Source organism: Wyeomyia smithii, chromosome 3 (assembly GCF_029784165.1).
Source record: "Wyeomyia smithii strain HCP4-BCI-WySm-NY-G18 chromosome 3, ASM2978416v1, whole genome shotgun sequence".
Classification (NCBI taxonomy): Eukaryota; Metazoa; Arthropoda; class Insecta; order Diptera; family Culicidae; genus Wyeomyia; species Wyeomyia smithii.
The window spans coordinates 221216694-221241221 of NC_073696.1; the positions used below are offsets into that span (position 1 = coordinate 221216694).

The following is a 24528-nucleotide window of genomic DNA, read 5'->3' on the forward strand; positions in this document are numbered from 1 at the left end:
CAATCCAGATATTGATTATCTTTCTAATGTTAGAAAAATTATCAAAAAAGAACATATGTTATGTGTAACAAATATCAGATAACTAGTTTACAGAGTAATTGTTGTAAACATAACACAACTGAGAGCATAGCAAATCGTTATCTATCGACGAAAGCTGTTTGTATTTTTGGGTTCAAAATAACACTCCTCCAGTGATATATGGCTTCTTCTCTCAACGGTTTCATCATCGTTGTTTAAGTTATCAGTTTTGATTATACGTTATCAGTTTTGTTTTATATCGATCTCAACGAAACATCGTCAGTCAGCTACGAACCGTCACCTCAAGATGCCCATAACGTTGTATACTTCTACGATGAGCCCTCCGGCTCGTGCAGTTCAACTGCTAATCAAGGAATTAGAATTAAAAGTTAAGGTAGGACAAATCACGTTGATTTGAAACATTCTTTCTAAACGTCAGTTCGAGTATAGGTAAAACTCGTAGATGCTCGCGCTGGGGAGACTCGAACGGAGGAATTCCTTCGTATGAATCCACAGCATACGATACCGACAATAGACGACAATGGATTCTATCTTTGGGAATCACGTGCCATCCTAGCGTATCTGGTTGAGACCTATCGTCAGGGCCACGATCTCTATCCGACGATACCGAAGGAGAGAGCACTTATCAACCGCGTGCTGCATCATGATTCGTCGGCTTTTTATCCACAGATAATTGGAACGCTTTACCCGATCTTTCGAGGCGAAGCTAAAGTGATTACACCAGAAATGAAGGCTACAGTCGAAAAAGCTTTGGCTACACTGGAACTGTTGCTGATACGAAACGATTGGTTCGCAGGCGAAAAGATTACTATAGCTGATATGGCACTGCTGCCAACAATAGCAACACTAGCGGTAGAAACTTTATTTCATTGCAAGTTATTGTAGCAAAACATAACTTTTTCCATCTGTTTGATTACAGCACAGCGGCTTTGACCTGACAAAGTTTCCACGACTACTTGCGTGGTACGACAACTGCAAAGAACTGAAGGGTTATCCAGAAGAACAAGCGATAGCAGTACAGGCTGGACAATTTGTTCGCTCAATGCTCACGGAAGGGTTGTGAGAATGTATCTGTCAGCAAAGATGCAAGCCTGAAGTGTTCATGAAGCGTTGGAGGCTATTGTGTAATAAACGAATCGATATTACGATGATAAGCGCTGATACCGTTTTATCTATGGTATTTTCATAGAAAAAAAGAGAACAACGTGCCTCGCAAAGTCATCAGTGTTAATCAAATACACCCCAAGTGTAGTCGACTCTGACAAAATGGATTTTATTTACAACAAGCATAATAACAGCACTCGCAAGTCTCACTTTCTTTTCGACAATATGTACAGTTTTGGGAACGTAACTTAATGAGTTCATACCCGCTGCTAGATAATTTAGCGCTCTTCATCTCAAAAAAAAAACTTCTTCAACTCTGCCACAATAAAGGCAAATCTTTGTACACACTTTGAACAACTGCTTAATAATTACTATCGGAGTATTTTCAGATATTACGACATTCGTCTATTAGATCAGACGGATCGATCAATTCAGTGGCGCAAACTGAAATCCTCTAACGCTGAGTGTAATCGAGATGATTTCCTTGGTACTTTCGGGCAGATCACGTTTTCTACGTTCGAACGTCGCGTTTTGGTCTTCCTCGATTGAAATTTCCTCTACCGGTACCGGTTCTGCTTGCTCAGCTAGTGCGTTGATTTCGTTCAGCGTATCCTCACTCAAATGCCGAACCAATCGTAGTCCTGCTGGTAGTGGTGGTAAATAAGTAGCTGGAGGATTAGTGCTGCTAGGTCTGTAGGGTTGTGGACAGTTGGGATCAAGTGAACCTGGATAGCAGGACGATGGTGGGGTCGTGACGAAAGCTCTTGGACAAGCAGGGTCAGGAGAACCAGGATAGCAAGGTTTGCGTGTAGTTGTTGGTGGAGGCGGACACCGTGGATCTGTGGATCCTGGATAACACCGAGGTGCAGGTGTAGTTGTTGCCCGAGGTGTCGTGAATACAGGTCGTGACGTTGTTGTTACTGGACGAGGAGTCGTTGGACAGCGTGGATCGTTCGAACCTGGGTAGCAACGCAAAGCTGGTGTGGTAGAAACTGGTCGTGGACAGCGCGGATCGTTGGAACCTGGGTAACAATTAGGAGCGGCCGTTGTTGTAGGTACCGGACGGGGCGTCGTTGGACAGCGTGGATCTGTTGATCCCGGATAACACCGAGGTGCAGCTGTAGTTGTTGGCCGAGGTGTCGTAAACACAGGTCGCGACGTTGTTGTCACTGAACGAGGAGTTGTTGGACAGCGTGGATCTGTTGATCCCGGATAGCATCGCAGAGCTGGTGTGGTAGAAACTGGTCGTGGACAGCGCGGATCGTTGGAACCTGGGTAACAATTAGGAGCGGCCGTTGTTGTAGGTACCGGACGGGGCGTCGTTGGACAGCGTGGATCTGTTGATCCCGGATAACAACGTAAAGCTGGTGTGGTAGAAACTGGTCGTGGACAACGTGGGTCATTAGAACCTGGGTAACAATTCGGAGCCGCCGTTGTTGTCACTGGACGAGGAGTCGTTGGACAGCGTGGATCGTTCGAGCCTGGATAGCAACGCAGCGCTGGTGTGGTAGAAACTGGTCGTGGACAGCGCGGATCGTTGGAACCTGGGTAACAATTCGGAGCGGCTGTTGTTGTAGGCGCTGGACGAGGAGTCGTTGGACAGCGTGGATCGTTCGAGCCTGGATAGCAACGCAGCGCTGGTGTGGTAGAAACTGGTCGTGGACAGCGCGGATCGTTGGAGCCTGGGTAACAATTCGGAGCGGCTGTTGTTGTAGGCGCTGGACGAGGAGTCGTTGGACAGCGTGGATCGTTCGAGCCTGGATAGCAACGCAGCGCTGGTGTGGTAGAAACTGGTCGTGGACAGCGCGGGTCGTTGGAACCTGGGTAACAATTCGGGGCGGCTGTTGTTGTAGGCACTGGACGAGGTGTCGTTGGACAGCGTGGATCTGTTGATCCCGGATAGCACCTTGGAGGAGCAGTCGTAGTTGGTGCAGGCCGCAGTGTAGTTGGACATCTTGGATCAGAAGATCCTGAAATTAAAAAAAAATGTTTCCGAATATTGTTTCATAGCTCTTTTTGTAGTAATACCTGGATAACAGTTTGGTGCAGCGGTCGTAGTTGGAATAGGTCGAGGTGTAGTGGTTACGGGTCGTGGACACCGTGGATCATTACTGCCTGGGTAGCAGTTAGGCTTTGCAGTGGTTTGCACAGGACAACTAGGATCAGTAGAGCCTGGATAGCATCTAGGAACAGCTTTTGTTTGTGGTGCTGGAGGAAGATATGTTGAGGGTTGTGTCGTCGGTCTTGGAGTAGTTGGACATCGTGCGTCTGTTGATCCAGGATAGCACCGAAGAGCGGGCGTTGTCTGAACTGGGCGTGGTGTGGTTGGGCAGCGCGGATCGGTGGAACCAGGATAACATTTAGGAGCTGCGGTGGTACTTGGCGTGGAACGAGGTGTAGTTGGACAACGTGGGTCGGATGAACCTGAAAATCAATCATTGTCATTGTAGAGTATTTTTAGACTTTACACTACTTAAATGTATTACCAGGGTAGCATCGCAGTGCAGGTGTAGTTGGTGGTGTAGGCTTGGGTGTTGTAGGACATCCGGGGTCAGTCGAACCGAAATAGCATCTTGGACCAGCTGTAGTTGTTGGCACTGGTCGAGGAGTGGTTGGTTGAGGACACCTGGGATCTTTGCTTCCTGGATAACATGGTGGTGGAGGAGGAGTCGTTGGACGTGTAGTAGTCTGAGGACAACGAGGGTCTGTAGAACCTGGATAGCATCGTGGAGCAGCAGTAGTTGAGGGTACGACCGGGCACCGTGGATCAGGAGAACCTGTTGAACATTTTTTTATTAATATTTTAACGACAAAACATTTTTTTCTACATTACCAGGAAAACATCTGGGCGCAGGTGGTACTGTTGGTTGTGTCGTCGGCGGTAAATAAGTTGGGGCAGCTGTTGTTTGTGGACATCTAAGATCAGGTGAGCCTGGGTAGCATCGAAGCGCTGGCGTCGTTGGTGGGGTTGGCCTTGGCGTTGTTGTAGTCTGTGGACATCGAGGATCCGTAGAACCTGGGAAGCAACGGGGACCTTGAGTTGTAGTAGGAACCGTTGGACATCGCGGATCAGTTGAACCTGTTAAACAAACATTGAATGAAGTGAAACAAACATTGGTTAATATTTGAAATGCCGTACCAGGATAACATCTTGGAGCAGCGGTAGTCGTTGAAAGTGGTCGAGTAGTTGTTGGTTGAGGACATCTAGGATCGGTTGAGCCAGGATAGCATCGTGGAGCAGCGGTTGTTGGCGGTAATGTTGGGCAACGAGGATCAGTTGAACCTACGAAAATATAAAGGTTGTTCTCTGATGTTTCTTCTTTTGGTACCAAACCTTTGACTGTATTACCTGGGAAACACCTAGGAGCAACTGTTGTTGGTTGAGTAGGTCTAGGAGTTGTTGTTTGAGGACATCTTATATCCGTACTTCCTGGGAAACATCGTGGTGCGGGTTGCGTAACTGGGGTTGTTTGGGGACATCTGGGGTCAGGAGATCCAGGGTAGCATTGTGGAGCAGCCGTTGTCGTTGGTACTGGTCGTGGAGTAGTAGTTGGTGGAAGATATGTGGCTGGCTCAGTTGAAATTCGAGGACATCTTAGATCGTCTGATCCAGGATAGCACCGTAATACAGGTGTAGTAGGTGAAGCAGTGGTAGGGCAGCGAGGATCCGTAGATCCCGGGAAGCAACGAAGAGCAGGTGTGATAGGCGGTAGTGGTCGTTGTGTTGTGGGTTGAGGGCATCGAGGATCGGTACTACCTGGATAACAATTGGGAGGTGCAGGTGTTGTTGGACATTGTGGGTCAGGTGATCCAGGATAGCATCGAGGTGCAGCCGAGGGAGTCGGTACTGGAGCTCTAGTCGATGGTCGAGAAAATGTAGGACAACGTGGATCGGTCGAACCAGGAGTGCAACGAAGAACGGGAGTTCGACATCTCAGGTCGTTTGATCCGGGGAAACAAGGCGGGGCAGTTGTGATTTCAACAAACGACCTTGAAGTGGTACTAATAGGTGGTGAGGGGCAACGGGGATCACTCGATCCGGGGTAGCAATTTGGAGCTGAAGTTGTTTTTTGACTTTCAACTGGTGGAATATATGTAGGCGCTTCGGTGGTTGGTCGTGGAGGTCTGGTTCCTCGTCCAGGTGGACGAGTTCCTCTTCCAGTTGGTCTACTGGTAGGTCTAGATGTAGTGGGACATCTGGGGTCGGTAGATCCAGAGAAGCAGCGTAACGTTGTTTCAGATACTTGAACAGGACAGCGTGGATCATTCGAGCCCGGGAAACATCGAGGTGGTGCTGGTGTAGTTTCCGGGGCTGTAGTTGGGCATCGAGGGTCTGTTGAGCCTGGAAAACACCGCAAGGGAGCAGGAGTCGTGGCGGGAGCGGGCGTTTGTGTTTGTTGACACCGTGGATCTAGAGATCTTCCAGAACAGTCCGGTTCGTCGGGCACAACAATTATATTGCACCGAACGTCAGTTGATCCAGGAGTGCAAACAAACTCAGTAGTGGTGGAAATTGTTGGACGAGTCCTACGGCGTGGAGGGAACGATGTAGATGGCTGATATGCGGGAGCCCTTGTAGCGGGACGTGTTGGACGGGTTCGTTGCTGAGGAGCCCTTGTCGGGTAAGTTTGTTCTGTTACAGAAATACGCGGTTGAACGGTGGTGTAAGTTTGTTCTGTTACGGAAATACGCGGTGGAACAGTGGAAACCGGCCTTCGACCGCGTGTCGGGAAAGATGCGGGAACGGTTTGTGGTGGACGAGTTCCTCTACGAGCTGGTAACGTTGCAGTCGGTGCTGGTCTACGTGTGGTAGTTGTTGTTCTATCGACAGCCTTGGCTAGCTCTTCGATATTGCATACTTGTGGACCACAACCCCCACGGCATATTTCGATGTCACACTTCAAAAAGACTTGCATTTTATCCGGAAACTTAAACGCTTTGATATTGTTGTGCAAAATCAACGTTGCTCCTGAGTTTCCGGTTTGGGTTGTTTTCTCCCATAAACCAAACAACTTCTTCTTTCGTGAGCAACCGTTTTTATCGGAAAGTTGTAGTCTTCTAGTGCCACTTGCATCGTAATCCGGACTATCGTAAGCGTAGCAATCCTTGACTGCAACATCATAGCTTCCTTTGGTATCCTTCAAATATACCAACACACTCAGTGCTTCGCCTATCTTGATGATGCTCGGTATAGGCGAGATGTTGGGATAAGAACCACGCTGAATATCCATCCAACACTCAACACCGCCGGTTGCAGTTGGCACATTCACTACTTCCAGCATATCCACGACGAACGGTTTGAAGAAAATTGTGTTCTGTTGCTGTTCGATCTGACTGCAGGAAATACGACGCGCCGTATCCCATGCTTCTTGAACATCCTCGTCGGTTTGTATCACCAGAACGTTATCGACCGACGAGCAAACGGAACAGGAGGGTTTGCTACCGCAACCGTTGAAGGGCACAGTGAACGAAAACGTTCGTCCACCCTCACCTGCCGACACGTACCGACAGTTCGGGTCGTTATAGTAACCCTGACTGTAGATGACACCCTGGAAATCCGTCTCGAACTCAATCGTCACTCGCATCCCACTCTTCTGATCACACGTCACATCGATCGTCTCGATGTGAGTGTGATCATATCGGAGTGCGACACTGTTCGCCTGGCGCGGATACTTTCGGCCTGTAGACGTGACCAGTGCGGTGTCATTGCTGCTGGCCAATTGGTTTGATTGCTGACTCAGTACGGCCACTACCTGTAAAAAGGAGAGAAAAATACGGTGCGTTAGTTTCGGTAGGTGAGTAGGGCCCTATGCGATGTTCGAACATCGCTTATAAATATGCAAGAAAGCTAATATGCAGAGAGTGTTTATCTTAATCCACTATTTCTAATCTGAAAAGATCGGTGATGTTCTAAAATATGATTGGACTGAATTATTTCCACACACAGTTCATCATATAGAAGTGGTCCAAAATATGTATTTAGAACTTCGTAGAAATGATGATATTTCTAGAATATTCTACCATAAATAGCACTGTTGAACGATGTATGGTATGATAAATCAAGCATTTTTGACACTGATTTTTATGCTTGAAATGTCGTGAAATCTGTTGACAAAATTAATTTCTAAATAGATCCCAAATTAATTTCTATTTATGCAAACTATTTGTAGTAGTAAATTTGTAAAAAAGCACATTCAAATTTATACACCGATGATTTCGGTAGATACTCGATATGCATACTTAGAACTCACCCATCCAACAGATGAGTAACCGGGTTTTGAAATTCGCAAACCACAATTTGCATCTACATATTCTGAAAATACACATGATAATTTGAAAGAAGAGAGTCTCAACTGGGTATTTGTATACGAGATCAACATGAATACCCATAATATTTTTGTCGTTCCAGAAAAAATATACACCGTAAAAACATTTTTTATAATAAAAATAAGAGTTAAAGTGAGGTTAATGTATATAAAATATAAATTGAATACAGACCCTGTTCGATTTTGGCACGCTTCGATTTTGGCACGGTTCAATTTTGGCACTGTTCGATTTTAGCTGCTGTGCAATTTCTAGATAAGCTTGCTAAAGATGGAGCATGGGCAGGATCTGAATCGATAATAGCGGCTGGAAAAATTTTGAAACGAAACATAACAATATATAACCCGAATTTTGAACCGATCGAAATCTTGTATGACAGAAATGAAATGACGAAGACTATTGAACTTTTCTATAATGGAAGTAATCATTATAATAGCATTTTGACAGAACGTAAAGAAAGCACAGCAGAATCAAAACTAAATAACATCGATAAATATAAAGAAATAGATCCTGAAACAAAAGAAAACAACGAAGTAGTAAACAAAGACAGCAATTTGAAAGAAAATAAAATTAAAATGACAGTTGAAACACCAAAGGAGCAAACCATAAATGAAGAAAGGAACACAAACCCGCAAAATGAACATAAAGCTAAAGAACAAAATGAACATGAAAATAACAACCGAGGATCGGAACTGAAAAACAAAAATAATGAAATAAATGTAATTAATCAACAAAAATTTTATTGGATTTCTATAAACAACCATAGAATTAAAGTAAGAAAAGTGATAGATCATAGATTAAGTTACTTATGGGCAATAAGCCACCAATTAAGTGATTTAAACCCAGATATGGAATATTTCAATGAATTGAACAAATTCAATTACCAGCTGCTCTTCTCACGGACATTCAACAGTACATGCAAATAAAATCGAACGATGACACAAGACTTTTACCCGGACCGACTCTGCGGAAAGCAATTGCAAATATGACAGAGACAATAGTAATAATCACAAAACAAGATAATCGAACAATATATACATGCCCAGGTTACAATGAAACACATACACGAGAAATAAGACTTTTTGTTTACACCAAAGCAGACTTTATACAGGTAGACAGTATAGTTAATATATTCAAAGGAAATAAAGACGAAAAAAATAAGCCCTCAGAGCGGTTGACAACCAAGAAAAAACAGTCAAGCTACTTCAAATTAGCTTCATTGAACATTCGTGGATGCTGTAGACAGAACAAACGTCAAGAAATAGACGAAGCATTAGCCGAAAAACACATTGACATTGCAGTATTACAGGAAGTTAATATAGATGGAACTAAAGTTGAAACAAATAATTACGAATGGACGATATCTAATAGAAAAACATCAAATAGATCAAGAGGACTCGCAGTACTACGGAAAAAAGATTCAGATTTCAGAATAAAAAATATTAGAAACATTGATAGAAATATTTTAAGCGCAAACATAGAATATAACCTAACGAGAGAAGGAATCTTAATCGTTAACATACATGCACCAAATAATAATGCTAATACGTTTTATGCAGACCTAGGAAATTATGTGGCAAGAAACCCGAAAAGACAAAATATGATTATCCTATGGGATTTCAACTCTCAAATTGGTAGAAATGATATAGAAAGTAATGAAATGGAAGTGTTAGGAAAATATATAGGACATGATGAAACAAATGAAAATGGAGAATTTATGAAAATGTTTTTAAGAATGCACAAATCCAAAATTATTTCAATGAGATATGGAAAATCCCTACTAACGACTTGGACTAATGGGAATTTAACATCACAAATAGATCATATTTTAGTAGATATAAAGACAGAGTTAAGGATTAAACAAATTAGGGCATCATGGACGCATCTAAAAACCGACCACAAATTGCTATTTGCTAGCATTAAAATTCGAAATAGTTCTAAATGTAACAAGAGCAACAAAAATCGAATGAAACTGCAGCCCAACACATTACAACAAGAACAAACTCAAAAGAAATACCATGAAATTCTAAACAAACAACAAACAGTAAATGTAGAAAATCTTGAAATAACTGAAGCATATGAAAAATTAGTTAGAAAGATCAACGATAGTGCTGAAAAAGTATTAAAAACAAAAGGGAACCCAATAACACCTAAAAGAAAAGCAGCAAAAGAATCACTAATGAAAGCAAATGCTAAAATTAGACGAGCAATAGAAAAAGGAATAGATACCCAGTTGTTCAGAAAAGAAATGGAAATAAAAAAAACAAGAACTTAAAAAGAGAATAAACGATCATAACGAAACCGAAATCATAAAGTTTTTCAACGGATTGAACGATTTCGAAATAGGAGAACGAATAAAAAGAACATATCAATATTTGAAAAAATTTAAACAGACGAGAAAATCAAAAAACCCTATAACACCAATGTCAAAATGGATGAACGAGATGGAAAAATCAACAGGAAATCCGATGATAATACCAGCAGATAAAGAAAAACTAACTTCACATCCAACGAAAAATGAAATACTAAATATAATAAGAAATTTGGCTAATAGAAAAGCGGCAGGAAAAGATGGACTAAGAAATGAATATTTAAAATACGCTAATGAACAAACAATAGATGAAATGTGGCAAATAATGAAGAGGGTATGGGAAACGAATATAATACCAGAACTTTGGAGAGAAACTTTACAGATACCGATACCGAAAAAGAAAAAGACAAAAAAAACATCTGACTTCAGGAGAATAACACTATGTAACCTTGGTTACAAAGTATATGCAACATGGCTAGTAGGAAGACTTAGAGAGTACGCAGGAAACCCTGGATACCACCAAGCAGCATTCGTTTATAATAGGTCTACGGACGATCAGATGTACTATGCTAGAAGATATTTAGAAGCTTATTAGAATAGTGGTCAAACATTAATAGTAGGCTCATTAGACATAAACAAAGCATTCGATAATGTCAAATTAGAATCTATAGAACATATATTACAAGAATTAAATGTACCACAACATATTATCAATAGAGTTAGACAAGCGATAAATTTTGAGCGTACAAGTATTTTATGGGAAGGCATAGAAAGCAATCAAACAATAAAATCTAGAGGAATAAAACAAGGCTGTCCAATGTCCCCGTATATATTCACTTTGATTATTCAAAAAATATTAAAACAGATTAAAGAAAAGATAGGAACATTAAATATCTTAGAATTGCATGACAAAGGTCTCCCAATTATCCTAGCCTATGCAGATGATTTGTTACTGATAACTAAAAATGTAGATGAACTTGAAAAAATAATTATATTATTAAAAGCAGAATTAAGTAAAGTAGGGTTAGAATTAAATACAGATAAAAGTAAAATATTAATAAGGGAGCCTAATTCAGACAGAAATATTCCTGAAATTATTGAAATAGATAACGATAAATATGAAGTCATACAAACATTAAGATACCTTGTAACATATTTTACGGAGACATTGGATAGACCAAATACAAAAGAATTAAATGTAGACAAGCTCTCAACACCACAAGGGTAGTTTTAGAGTTAATGAAAAAATTTAAACCAAGCTGGTATATAGCAAAATTAATATAGAAGACTGTTATATCACCGGCAATAACCTACGGCCTCGAATCAGCGGCATGGGTTAAAAAGAATAGAACATCGGTTGCTAGATACGAATTGCAAATTATTAGGGAATTATTAAAATTAGCTAGAGATAGGCCAAAAGGTAGAATAAGGGTTTCAAAATTATTAAATGGTAAAACAGCAGTGAATAGAGTAAGAGTAATGAGGCTGAAATACTAGGCACACATACAAAGAAGAGAACAAGGACACCCATTAAAATCAGCTGAAAGATTGGAATTTACGGGAAAAAAGAGAGGACGACCCGCGAAAACATGGAATGACACGATTAGGGAAGACAAAAACAAACTAATGGAAATATCAGAAACAGAATGACACGAATTAGCGAAAAATAAAACAGAATTTAAGAAAAAAGTGGAAGAAATTTACAATACTATAGGAAGTGAAGAAGAATCCAGCTCAGAAATCGAATAATAAACATGACATGAGATTTATATACCAAGACGGCCGAATAAAAAAATTAAAATAAAACAGATTAAATATACAGACAAAAATTAATGTGTATATAAATATAAAAAGAAATTGGAATAAATATAATTTTATGCAAGTGTGTATGTATACAATCTAAATACCTTAATCGAATGACGTAAAACGCCCGTCGTTATTTATTCATCTAATTGATTTTCTATTTACTCCAAGATATTTTTACACTTTTCACTTCCATTTCAAAAAAGAAAACATATATATATATACAGGGTAATTTACCAATTCTCGTCAGTCATGTCATGTTTTAAACTGTCATCCTTCTCCAGTAAGCTGCCTAATTTCATCTATTAATTTTCTGGCATACTTTCCTACTTTTTATCTTATTGAAAAAATTAAGAAAAGACACAAATAGTTCAACGGAGCTTCTAAATTTAATTGTGAAAAAGCCACTCTTACAGTTTCTTTTTGGTCAACCCATTTACGAAGCGAGGATCTGCCATTGTAAGGTTGGGGATCTTCCACGAGGATATATCAATGGGGACAGTTGGTAGGATAACCGTAGGCCGTTGAGTATGAGGAACTCAAGCGCAGCAGTGTACGTTTGGGATCGAGACCGTATGGTAGCAGTCAGTTGGCGCTTGATCTGCTTCGTGGCTTCACCGATACCGGCTACTGCAATATCTACTTTCGTGCGATGGATATTCAGTGCGTTTGCAAGCTTCTTGGTCATGATGCGGAATCGAGCAACGCTCGAGCGGAATGCGTTCTGCCGTTCTGGTCTCCAACTAGCAGAGAAAGTTTCCAATAGGACTGTGCCTTGGCACGATTGCACCGATAGACACGCTTGGGGGTTAGGATTCACTGATCCTAATTTCATGGTGGTGGACGTAGATGGAATTGGTTTTTGGTTTGGTTGGTTCAACATAATTCGTGGTTGCGTAGTGGTCTTCGTGGATGCCTGATGTGCCATAGAACTTTCTACGAGGTAATCCGCGCAATCTTATGCGACTTCTGGTTGTCTGGGATGTGTTTCGTTATAATCGTATCGTATCTTTGGGGTGATTCATTTAATTAATTTTAGTTATACTGTAGCGTAAATAATTATGATAAATTTAAGAACTTAGGTTTAGGTTTAGATTAGGGTTTAGTTTAACTAATTCTAGATTTAATATTTAGCTTTAAGTGAATAATATTTTAGATGCATTTTGAATAATTATGATACAGATTCTAGTTAGACTTTTTGGTTTATTTATGGTTCAACAATAAATTTCAAAACCCTCTTTTGTATATTTTTGGTCACTATTTGATCACTATCTGGTCTCTATTTGGTCAATATTTTAATGAAAAAAGTCACTAAAGTCACTATTATTTTGCTACTAGCCCTGATATTTCACGAGAAAATCGTAACCAAATATCGCTAGCGGCAAAGATGTGTTTCGTGGAAGTTTTCTTCGGCCGGGAAAAATATCTAGATGTGTGAAAGTGGCAGTTTAAATTTTGTCAAAAAAAAAAAAAAAAAAAAAAAAACAATAAAAATGTTTGAGTTTTAATGGAGTGGGTTTCATTCATGCGAAAAAAAAAACTTCAACGTTCAAGGTAAGTTAACACAAATTGAGTTTCTGAGGCAACTTCTGAGGCTTGGCAAACTGAATCCTGCCCACAACGCATATCACCTGACGAAGCCGTCAGTTACCATATATATATTAAATACGGGTCAATTTTTTTGATATTGATATGTCAAATGAATTGAAAGTCTGAGAATAATAATAAAATCTATTAGATTCTAATATTATTTTGAGGCGGGGCTTACCGAATGGAAATTGACTCCGGAATGCGCTGCAAGTACTCAGTCATTCTGCAAAGGGTCTTTGGAAGGTCGGTAGAGCTAACACCTTCTAGGTTCCGAAAACAAGACAGACGCAGAAACAAGAATCAACAGCATTGTCTTTTTTTCACCCTATCACTGCCAGACAGTGGAATCTAGAAGGTCATACATACATGTTCGATTTTAGCTGCTGTGCAAAAACTATTTTTGGCGATACCTTGCACCGTGCAACGCTCGTGCTGTCTAAACAAACCGTTACGCAGTTCAGTCAATGGTCAATTCGTAAACAATATAGGAATTGATATTTTTTGCTCGACATAAACAGAAGGGTGGTCTACTCGTAAAAAGTCTCCATGAAAATTCCATTTCAATCGTGCAGCAGCCTCCTTCTCAGAACCAAATATAACCACCAAATTCTATTCCCACTGACAGAAAGACATTCGAAGCAGCCTTCTGTTGTGTAGTTTGGAAAACGTGCTTCAAAGAAGGCTTGGTTTCAGTGTTGGAATAATCATGATAAAAAAAAGTTCACTCACCGCTCAATGCAATGAAAAATCGCCAGAGAACTTCGCACAAGAAGATCATCAAGGATATTCGATCTAAAAGTTCATGAAAACACCATACGAGAATCAGTTTCAGCTGGCATCGTAGGGGATATTTTTGTCTCCATTTCACATGCGAGCGAAACGTACTCGGGATTCGAATCATTCGACCAACGTGTCGCCTTCGTGCTTTTTCTACGTTGAGAATAGGTAGCCCATATCAACGAACGCGCGAACTCATATTGATATTCGGTTTTGATATTTTTCGTTTCACTCAACCGCCCGGCCCGAGCGGCTCGGGTGAGGATTTTGTTAGTAGTTGTTTGGAAGTCTTGCAGATTCGACGTGCATTTACGGCTGTGACAGCAATTGGATGCGAGTTTTTGAGGAATGGATAATAATTGAAACCAATTAAACGGTTTAAAATCGAAAAAGCTGTAGAAAAGAATGATAACTCATACCATTGAATTGCCGTGCGTTTTATTAACCTTTTTAAGCTGCTGTTGTTATAGCATATAAATGCTTTGCTAGAAAAAAACCTTTATTCTTTTCATCTGTTTGATAGATAATTAACCCTATTCCAGCGGACAGAAATCATTCTCGAACTTTTATTACTATATGCACATTTGACACCATTGATTAAGTAATTCCCAGAATAGCATTTTCAAAATAGCTTCTTAAAAATGAGTCGTGTTTATTCTACCAGCTCACCTCGTTTTGACCTGAAAACAACCTAACTGCTTTCAAAACCCTTCTTTTTTCGCTCGATTTTGACCCAGTATTGATCGGCGTGCTGCCCGAAGTGCATTGTGAAATTTGTCAGCTTTAAGCTAGCACCGCACGTGCTCAATTCGTTGTTTGGAAGTCTTGCAGATTCGACGTGCATTTACGGCTGTGACAGCAATTGGATGCGAGTTTTTGAGGAATGGATAATAATTGAAACCAATTAAACGGTTTAAAATCGAAAAAGCTGTAGAAAAGAATGATAACTCATACCATTGAATTGCCGTGCGTTTTATTAACCTTTTTAAGCTGCTGTTGTTATAGCATATAAATGCTTTGCTAGAAAAAAACCTTTATTCTTTTCATCTGTTTGATAGATAATTAACCCTATTCCAGCGGACAGAAATCATTCTCGAACTTTTATTACTATATGCACATTTGACACCATTGATTAAGTAATTCCCAGAATAGCATTTTCAAAATAGCTTCTTAAAAATGAGTCGTGTTTATTCTACCAGCTCACCTCGTTTTGACCTGAAAACAACCTAACTGCTTTCAAAACCCTTCTTTTTTCGCTCGATTTTGACCCAGTATTGATCGGCGTGCTGCCCGAAGTGCATTGTGAAATTTGTCAGCTTTAAGCTAGCACCGCACGTGCTCAATTCGTAAACAATTATTTGGAATCTTTTTCATACTTGCGTCGAAAATCGCGATGTCGTTTCTTCATTCCTCGACATATTCGCCCTGATGCAGTGGAATAAAGAAATTCGCTATCTGCTTAGGCTGTCATATGCAACTACTAGAAAGCCCTAAATTAAAACCACCCATCAGCACCTTCATTGCACTTGCCGTAAATGAAATGTATGATCAGTTATCTGGCTAAAGAGCGGGTAAAGATCGATATTTCGTTGAACAATATCCCGAATCATTTCATGCTATTTCATTTACGATATGTGCTCTCGGTATATCATGAGCGAATGTGATGTAAAAAGATAGAGAGAAAAAAAGATCTGATTGTTTCCGTATCCGTGCATCGGTGAGTTGCGGCGAATCGAGTTCATGAAAGTTCGTTTTCATGCACCTCGAAGTTCAATCGGGATTCATCAGCGTGTGAAACGAGCGACAGAAAGTTCAGAGGCGAAAACGTATCGCATTTGAAATTGATATTTTGCTGACAATTCCAACACTGCTTGGTTTCGCTCTTCTGCTCTTGAGACATTTCATGGAAAATAGATAAAAAAAAAATTTTTTAGCATGTCATTTTTGATTTCACTGAAACTTTTCACATTTGTGCCTTTTTGATAAAGAGGTCATTTTATGATATCAGTTCTTCATAGAGTTCTCCAAGCGAAAACACACGAACACTACGACACGGCTTGCTTTACACTGTATATTGAAATTTGTGAGAGTGTGAATCAAACTCGGTAGTTTTTTATTCTCTCTTTTAGATGACAGTTCTCACAGGTGACAAAAAATTCTCACAGCTAACAAAGAAAAATCGAATACATCGCATTAATACAAACGCGCCTGGAGAAATCTATATAGACTCGCGACTGCTGCTTCAAAAGGGTCTATTCAAAATGGTGACTGAAAGATAAAAATTTCTATATCAGAACAACGGCTTGTTTGATTGAAATGGTGTCTTCAGCAAAGTTGTAGGTAATAAAATTTGGTTCTAGAAAAAACATACACTGTAAAAATATTTTTTTCCTGTGCCAAATTTTACATCTTTTTCTAGGAAATACCCGCGTGCTTTCCCAGGAATTGAAGACCCGCAAGTTCAACATCGTAGCGCTGCAGGAGGTATGTTGTAAAGGGACGATGATGCGTACGTACAGGGATGGTTATACCACCTGCCAGAGTTGTGGAAGCACACATGAGCTGGGAAAAGCTTTTATAGTGATGGGCGTGATGCAGAAGCGGGTGTTCGGGTGGTGGCTGAACAGGCCTAGAATGTGCAGGTTGAGGATTGAAGGCCGTTTCTTCAATATTAGTATTATTAACGTGCGTAACCCGCACCTGGGAAGTGCCGATGACGACAAAAACGAATTTTGCGCGGAGTTGGAGATTGAATACCACCGCTGGCAAAAACAAGATGTCAAGATCATCATTGGGGACTACAACGTTCAGGTTGTCCAGAAGGAGGAGTACAGATCGGTGATTGGATGTTTCAGTGCACACCAGCTGACAAATGAAAATGGCCTCAGATTGATCGACTTGGCCACCTTCAAAAACATGGCCATACGTAACACCTTCTTCCAGCAAAGCCTGCGCCATGGATTCACCTTGAGGTCACCAAATAGAACAGAAGCACACATCTACCACGTTTTGGTAGATGGTCGGCACTTTTGGGACATTATCGACGTCAGAGCGCATTGTGGCGCTAACATCGATTAGGACCACTACCTGGTGATGGTTAAGATACGCCAAAAACTATCGGTTGTAAACAGCATAGGTACCGACGCCCGCCACAGTAAAATCTCGCTCGACTGAAGCAACACGACGTCACAGTACAGTATGCGTCATCGCACGAAGCTGCGCTGCCAGAAGAGGGTGAGCCTGAAGAAACCCACTCTATATGATCGCCTAGATGGAACGCTGTTAAAACAGCTGTCAGCAGTGCTGCGGACGAAGTCCTAGGACACGTGCAACCGAATGGACGTGAAGAACGCACCGCGAGCAATAATGCTGCGTAGAGCCACCCGTCGGAATGTGGAGCGATATAAACTGACACGGAGGCTGCGCTCCAACTCTTCAAAGAGAAATAGCGCTGCCAGGAAGAGGAGAAATCCGAAGGACTCGAGCAGCTTTGTCCGACGAACCGAATTGTGTAGGGATAAGGATGGAGGAGTTTTGACAGATGATCGTAGAGTGATCGAAGGGTGAAAGCAGCACTACGATGAACACCTGAATGGCGTACAAGTAGGAGACTAAAACAGGAGTCGGTGCAACGAACGACGAATATGTACCACCCCTCAACAATAAGTGAACCCGGCAGCTCAAGTACAACAAATCTACCGGGAAGGACGGCATCAGAGCGGAACTTCGGCTGATCGTCGAGATCTGGAAGACATAACAGCCCCCGGATGGGTGGAAAGAAGGGGATATTCGCCGCATCTACATGAAGGGCGACAAACTAGACTGCGAGAACTATCGAGCGATCATAGTCCTAAATGCTGCATACAAAGTGTTCTCACAGGTCATCTTCTAACGCCTGTCACCATTAGCCAGCAGATTCTTCAAAATTGCCGCGAGCTTAGAGTCGCTACACACCATCTTTACGTCGAATTCAAAGCCGCATACAACACAATCAACCGGCAACAGCTATGGAAAATCATTGACGAAAACGGCTTTCCGAGGAAGCTGACAAGACTGATTAAGGCTACGATGGAGAATGTGAAGTGGTGTGTGAGGACTTTCAGGTGGAACGTCAGACTTCTTCGAGTCTCACAGGCAGGGATGTCATGTAGAAAACCTCATGTAGTTTTCGACGAGTTTTCTATGTAGAATCTCTGGTAGAATACCTAACCAAAATTTAAGTGACGGGAGAATTAATATAACTATTTTGACTATTTTGTGATTATAGCGAAACAAGCAATGATAAAGAACTCGAAAAAGTAAACAAAGTTTTCACTCAATAATTTCAATCAGTATTCTACGAGTATTCTACGAAAACCTGCAAAGAGATTTTTGTGGTGAATTACAGGAAGAATAAACGAAATTTAAGTTTGAAAATATTATTTATTTTTCATTGTGATGATTGTTTTGTGTGAATTGAGAGCTAATTTCACATTTAAAATCGTTGCTTTTAATCTCCATCGATTGAATTTGTTTTTGATGTGTTTCATAAGTTTTCGAAATAAATACTGTTTGCAAAATATTCTTGGGCTTTCTAGCCAGTACAAACAACAAACCCAGGTATGTTTAGTTTTACACATTTAATTTTACCTTTGAAACTTTATATAAATTTGTAAATTAGATTAAGTAGCAATTCAGAACCCAAAAAATGAGTAAATTCTTACTTCAAACCTGACCCAAATAGTGAGTAACAATCACTCAGTTTTTAAAACGCCTTGTTTCTAAATTATGCGTATTTACGGAGTTACTCAGTTTATGAGTTGTTCCACTTATAAGAAAATGCGTCAAACTCATTCAATCATTTACTCATTTTAGAGTTTTTTTCCCGAGGGTATATGGAATGCTTCCTGCAACCTTTGAAGTTCGTGGAATTTTTGGTGGGCTTTTTTAATATATGCCAGGGAAACCATAAACCACTGAGATGTTGGGTACGCTCTAAATATATGAAATTTGACAGCGAATGCATAGTTTTGTGAAATCAGGCCTTAGATGCGCCTTCGCTGTTGCACTGATTTGTTGTTAAACCGTGAATTACGATTGAAATTATTGAGCGAAAACTTTGTTTGCTTTTTTGAGTTTCTTTATCATTGCTTGTTTCGCTATAATCACAAAATAGTCAAAATAGTTATATTAATTCTCCCGTCACTTAAATACACATAATCAGCGCAGCGAATGGCATTGTATGACTCTTACTGTGAATTTTCGAGTGTTTGAGAGTTTTCTACTTGCAAGAGGTTTGCTGCCGTAGAAAACGTAGAATACAGTTTTCTACGTAGATTACTTACGAGTCCCAAAAAATCGCGTGGAATACCATCCCTGCTCACAGGGAACTTCGACAAGGTGTTTCCAGTCTACTGTTTAACGTCGCGCTGCAAGGTGTTATGAGATGGGCGGAGTTTAACATGCGGGGCACGGTTTTCAATAGATCAGGTCAATTTATCTGCTCCGCGGATGACGTGGATATTGTCGGCAGCAAATTGAGACAGTGGCAGACCAGTATACCCGACTTAAACGTTGAGCAGATAGGATCAATTGACGGGGATGAGTTCGAGGTAGTCGACGAGTTTGCGCTCTAGTAACTGAGAACAACGACAACAGCCGGGAGATTAGGAGACGTATTATCGGAGGAAGTCGTGCCTACTATGGGTTCCATAAAAAACTACTGTCGCAAAACTTGAGTCTCCATACCAAGTGTATTCTTCTCTACGGGCATGAGACGGGCATGAGAATCATCTTTGGCGGTGTGCAGGAGAACGGAGTCTGGAGCCGGTGGATGCTTGCTCGCCTCTTCTGCGAACCCAGTATTTAGAAAGTGGCTAAGGCTGGAAGAATACGCTGAGCAGGGCAAGAATACCGGATAGATACCATGCAAAACTGGTGTTCGCTTCAAATCCGGTTGAAACAAGAAGACAAGGAGCACAACGAGTGAGATGGGTGGACCAAATGGAGCACGATTTGCAGAGCACCGGGTGCCCTCGAAATTGTAGCCATGGCGGAACTACGTTATGTAGGCCATATCTTAGGACATACGGCCATGTAAGCATTTTCTTTGTGCATTTTTTCATCGGTCAAAAAGTGAAACTTTGACCGCTTGAAGGCTCCACAGCCCGAAGTTCGATTGAAGTGAAATTTTGCATGAGGACTTTTTTCGAGCAGACGAAGCTTTTGAACCCTACTGCCAACCGAAATTCAAAGGTAAAATTTGTCCCATACATTGCATTGGCATTTTGATAAACAGTAGTGAAGAATCCTAATACTGAATATTTTTATTGAATATATGTTTATCTGCAGAAGGTGTAAGCTAAATACATTTCTATTCTATTGATACAAGTGTGGAATGTCTAACTTCTATTGATGCAAGTGTGGAATGTCTGATTTAAACTTAATCATTATGAAAGAGCAACAATTTTCTACTCCACGAATGTAATTAGTACCATAACATAGCTGTAGATTGTTTTAACTATGTGGACATAACTTCCGACGTTCAGTGGTGCCAGCTTGCCTATCGTTGCCTCAGGAGCATTCTGTGCACTTTTGAGCATCACAATAAGTAACTTCGCCTTCTCGTTTGGCAAAAGATACCACTTTGCTGTGTACAAATCTCTAACAAGATTATCGTTCTACAATTCAATGAAGATTGATTAGACAACTGTCATCTATATTAAATTGTAATTTACCTGAGCCGTTATGATTGTCCCCATCGTACAATACTGCGTCAGTTGTGCTATTAGCATTGCCAGCACAAACTTCACCTGCATGTAATCACTATTAAAAATTGTGAAAATGGCACAAATCATTCCAATCACGATTGAACCTATTTTCACAAAATTGATAAGTGCATAGTGGTTTTCGAGCATTCTACCGTATTCGATTAGCAGCTGATGTAACCGGCATATTCTTTCGAACTTTCGATTTATTAATTCTCTATTCCAGTTTGAATGCTCCAATAGTGTGTTCAATTGCAGAATCTCATTTCTGAATCCATCAACATAACCAACAATCGGTACCACCATAACAAGAAAATGAGAATCGATCGTCATGAAACCAGCTTCGGCAACCATTAATAGCACCAAATGTGTCAAGACAAGCACACAATAACCAAAGTCAGTAGTAGCATCGATGCCCGGAAAATACAAAGGTAGAGCTAGAAACTTTTCACCTGTTATCAAAAACAAACAGACCGACACGGCGATGAGTACAAAAATTACGAATGAATACAAAAATTGCACGAATCTTTGCAGAAACCACGTTATTTGCAAAGAATTTTGCATAATTCGGCCATTCTCGTCGTCCTCATTCAGCAGTTCAAATATTTGGCGGGACTGTACATAAAGCAGCCAGTAGGACTTGGGTCGAACGATGCGCAGCGTCGATTTATGCACTGCTTGCACCACCATCATTGTGAACGGAACGGACTCCAGCAGTTTCAGCCAATCCGAGCGCGATTCCCAAGAGCCGTACAAGCACATGAAGCTGGCAATTCCCACCGTTACGCACAGGAACACGGTTCGTCCGGATACCCGATAGTTGGGAACAAGCGTGTCAATGCCGATCACGTTACTAACGGTTTTAATATTTTGGAAAATTTGTTCAAACTTTTTCGCAGCCGTGACGGAGTTCTCTCCCATAACTACACCGTGTGTCCTTCTTTCCGGATCACCAAGTGAATGCTAACTGACCAACCTAAACGGAGTGATTGAACAAGGTTTACGCTTTTCTAAGACAGGCTTTTTTCAGAGAATCTATGGGATTGCAAACACTTGTGTTCAATCACACAAAAAACCATGTTCGATAGTGATTTTAAATTACGTGAACCACGGCGTTTTATAAATTATTGATACTAAGTTCGTTCTGGCCAACTAGCTACAGAATTTTGCATGCAAAAAATCAACCATTAATATGCATTTAACATTTTCGTGGGCTTCATTTTGAAATATGAATGGCTTTTTTGCTGTTAAAAGAGTTCATTAGTCATTTAACGAATAGGAATTCAACTGAGAGAGAAATCAAATTTTTTTTCATGTAAACTAGCAAAAATGTTTTTCAGATATCTCACGTTATTTGGTAAAAAATCCAATATCGAAATATTTCAAAGACTCAATAAGATTTTTAGTGTAGTTGCCTTTTCCAAATTTGAAAAATAGCTGTCATGTTCAATCCAAAGTACGTTTCAATATTTGAAAAAAAAAAACTGGCTTGTACATGAATTTAGATAATGCTCAATATTATTAACTGTGGTAACTGTAAGTTGACTCCGCAAATAACTTTCTCGAAACTCAATTTTCGTGCTATCTATTCTCAGTCGTGGTCTGACAATAAAATCAAAATTTTCTAGATCGCTCGTTGGAAGGAATATATTTAGTTTGAAAATAATTTGTAGTCCAATCCAAATTGTAGTCCAAACTGAATTTCGACTACCCGTTGAAAACTGCGGCTTCTCTCGTGCCGTAACTGGTCTAGTACTTTCCTAAGCTTTCCCACTGCTAGAAGTGTTTCACTTTCACTTTAATTTTCTATCATGCTTTTATCCTCCTATGATCAAAAAACTAGTGAAAATTATGATACAAAACTCGCTGACGAATGTTAAATGTGTTACTCATAAAGTTTCACTGAAATCATAAACAAACATTTCGTAACCAAACTCTCCGCAGTCAGTCGCTGTCCGGCCTTGTCCGCTTAAACCACTATTAAAGACATTTCAATAATAACGGCCACCTCAACAATGGATTACCGTGAGTCGGTAATCATAAAACCGAGCGAACCGAGCCTATTCGAACATGATTTCCAAGTGTCGAAGCGACTGGATCGAATAATTAATACATACCAATTTATATCCGCTCCCTCGGTACGACGTTCTGCTCAGTGCGCTGTGTGCTGAACCCGATGATCACCCAACACGGAGAAGATCATAAGACACCGACCTTCGGTAAACGGGGGTCGATCGTCCTCTCGGCAGCAGAACATCCCATAGGTGGGCCAAAGTGAGTGCGCACTTGCTCATCCTCCGGTAGGCATCGAAGCGCAGTGCAAATTACTACGAGCGGCATGATTATGCAATGCACAGTTTCTCGCTCTCTCTCACACACACTGTTTTCTATCTAAAGGAAATGTGATTGAGTCGAAACTACCCCATCCCATCGGCAATGAGCTGTAGTGAATGCTTAGGGTGAATCGTGTTGAAAGCTCGGTCCGAAATATCAACTCACTCGACCTGATGAGCTACTGATAGACTAAACCTACCGGCTGAGCCACAGTTTTACCGGCAACAGCATCTCCGGCCACCAAGCTTAAGCGTCGCAAAAGGTCACTCAGTGCGCACTCCGCGCCGATCAGATCGGATGCAGGTACTACTCACTGGGTAGCACCTGTATCCGATCCTACGTATCAATTATATACGGCATTAAAGAAAAAGGATATTTCAAATCGATTCGAAGATGTTCGAGATCAGTGCTAGTAGATCACTTCATTGATTGAATTTTTCAACAACTGTTAGATCGAAAAGATATTACACTCCAGTTATACCCAGCTTTTCATCATGTTTTACCCACGGACAAAAAAGTTACACACGGATAAAAATGGTGCATTTTTTTTTCAAGTTCAAGTTTTGAGTATTTCTCTTTTAAGGGCAAATTTACTACTAGTAACTTTCCCGAAGACACTATACCGATCAAACAATCAGTTTTCGCTCTAAAAATAATTCTACCATTAATAGGCTCTCGGCTCAGTAAATTTGTAAACTTTTTTGTGCTAACGGGAAATCAAACTTTAGGAGTGTTTCCTGAACCAAGTGTCCGATAACACTGGTATACACAGGTTTGGCTCTAGAACTCAAACTGGAAAAAATGTAAGATAGCTCTTTGACTATTCCTGTGAATTTTGGTGCTCCAAAACAGATAACTTTTTCAGAGGCTTAAATGAATTTTCGCGAAAACATAACGTTTATGCGACGACTCTGGTGAGCAATTACTATAAGACACTCGTTAACGCTCTTTCACATACACTAGGGGCCCCAAAATAACAGCAATAGTTAAAAAGCTATAATCCTCCTAGGGCAACTATTTCGAGCTTTAGGGCTACATATTTTATATAACCAAAACTGACTGTTTGATCGGTATGATGTCTCCCTCATTGGTGTTGATAACAATTCTGTTCTTCCAAATAATATATGTAAAAATATTAGCACAATTCTTTCATTTTTGGTTAAATTTTATTTTTATGTTTTTTTTTTCAAGGTTTTTTAATGCTTAGTTAACATTGTGTCGTTTTCGCAAAATAAGTATATTTTTCAAAAGTGAGTTTTTGTTCGTCTCACGGTGTATGTATTTTTGGGGGACAAAATTACTGTCTACAGCTTTGCCGAAGATATTATACCAATCAAATAAACTTCCACAGTGGTACAAGAGTTTAAAATCGTGAAGTTTTTTTTATTTACTCTCCAAATGCTGGTTTTATCGTCTCACTATCTTCAGAAATATTTAGTTCAGTAAACTAAGCGAGTAAATCGACATTTGGGAATCGATCATTTCGGATCGATTTTTTTT

At 40.5% G+C, this 24528-nt stretch overlaps 2 protein-coding genes across 4 annotated transcripts in view; one reads left to right on the plus strand and one right to left on the minus strand.

The window, feature by feature from the left end:
- The first annotated feature begins 313 nt into the window (after positions 1–313).
- On the plus strand, positions 314–1200 carry LOC129730426 (glutathione S-transferase 1-1-like). Its single transcript, XM_055689749.1, has 3 exons — positions 314–412; positions 469–891; positions 959–1200. Exons 1-3 carry the CDS (start codon positions 326–328, stop codon positions 1100–1102), a joined length of 654 nt encoding a protein of 217 aa, XP_055545724.1. The 5' UTR covers positions 314–325; the 3' UTR covers positions 1103–1200.
- Positions 1201–1286: 86 nt separating this feature from the next.
- LOC129730415 (mucin-2) overlaps positions 1287–24528 on the minus strand; it is a 104216-nt gene continuing 80974 nt past the window's right edge. For 2 of the 3 annotated variants that reach the window (XM_055689734.1, XM_055689731.1), the window contains 6 exons: positions 4493–6896; positions 4283–4426; positions 3977–4222; positions 3630–3920; positions 3172–3567; positions 1287–3113 (listed from right to left, as the gene is read on the minus strand). In XM_055689734.1, coding sequence (XP_055545709.1) covers positions 1570–3113; positions 3172–3567; positions 3630–3920; positions 3977–4222; positions 4283–4426; positions 4493–6728 — 4857 coding nt within the window. In that variant the 5' untranslated portion in view covers positions 6729–6896 and the 3' untranslated portion in view covers positions 1287–1569. Of the gene's footprint in view, positions 3114–3171; positions 3568–3629; positions 3921–3976; positions 4223–4282; positions 4427–4492; positions 6897–7641; positions 7762–24528 lie in introns of those variants that run through there. The other variant, XM_055689733.1, reaches the window with a different exon arrangement.

Bases quoted from the DNA above. Each gene is read 5' to 3' on its own strand.
- LOC129730426 (XM_055689749.1), top strand. From the start codon at position 326: ATGCCCATAACGTTGTATACTTCTACGATGAGCCCTCCGGCTCGTGCA. The intron at 413-468 runs GTAGGACAAATC...GTTCGAGTATAG, and splicing joins AATTAGAATTAAAAGTTAAG to GTAAAACTCGTAGATGCTCG. The intron at 892-958 runs GTAGAAACTTTA...GTTTGATTACAG, and splicing joins CAACAATAGCAACACTAGCG to CACAGCGGCTTTGACCTGAC.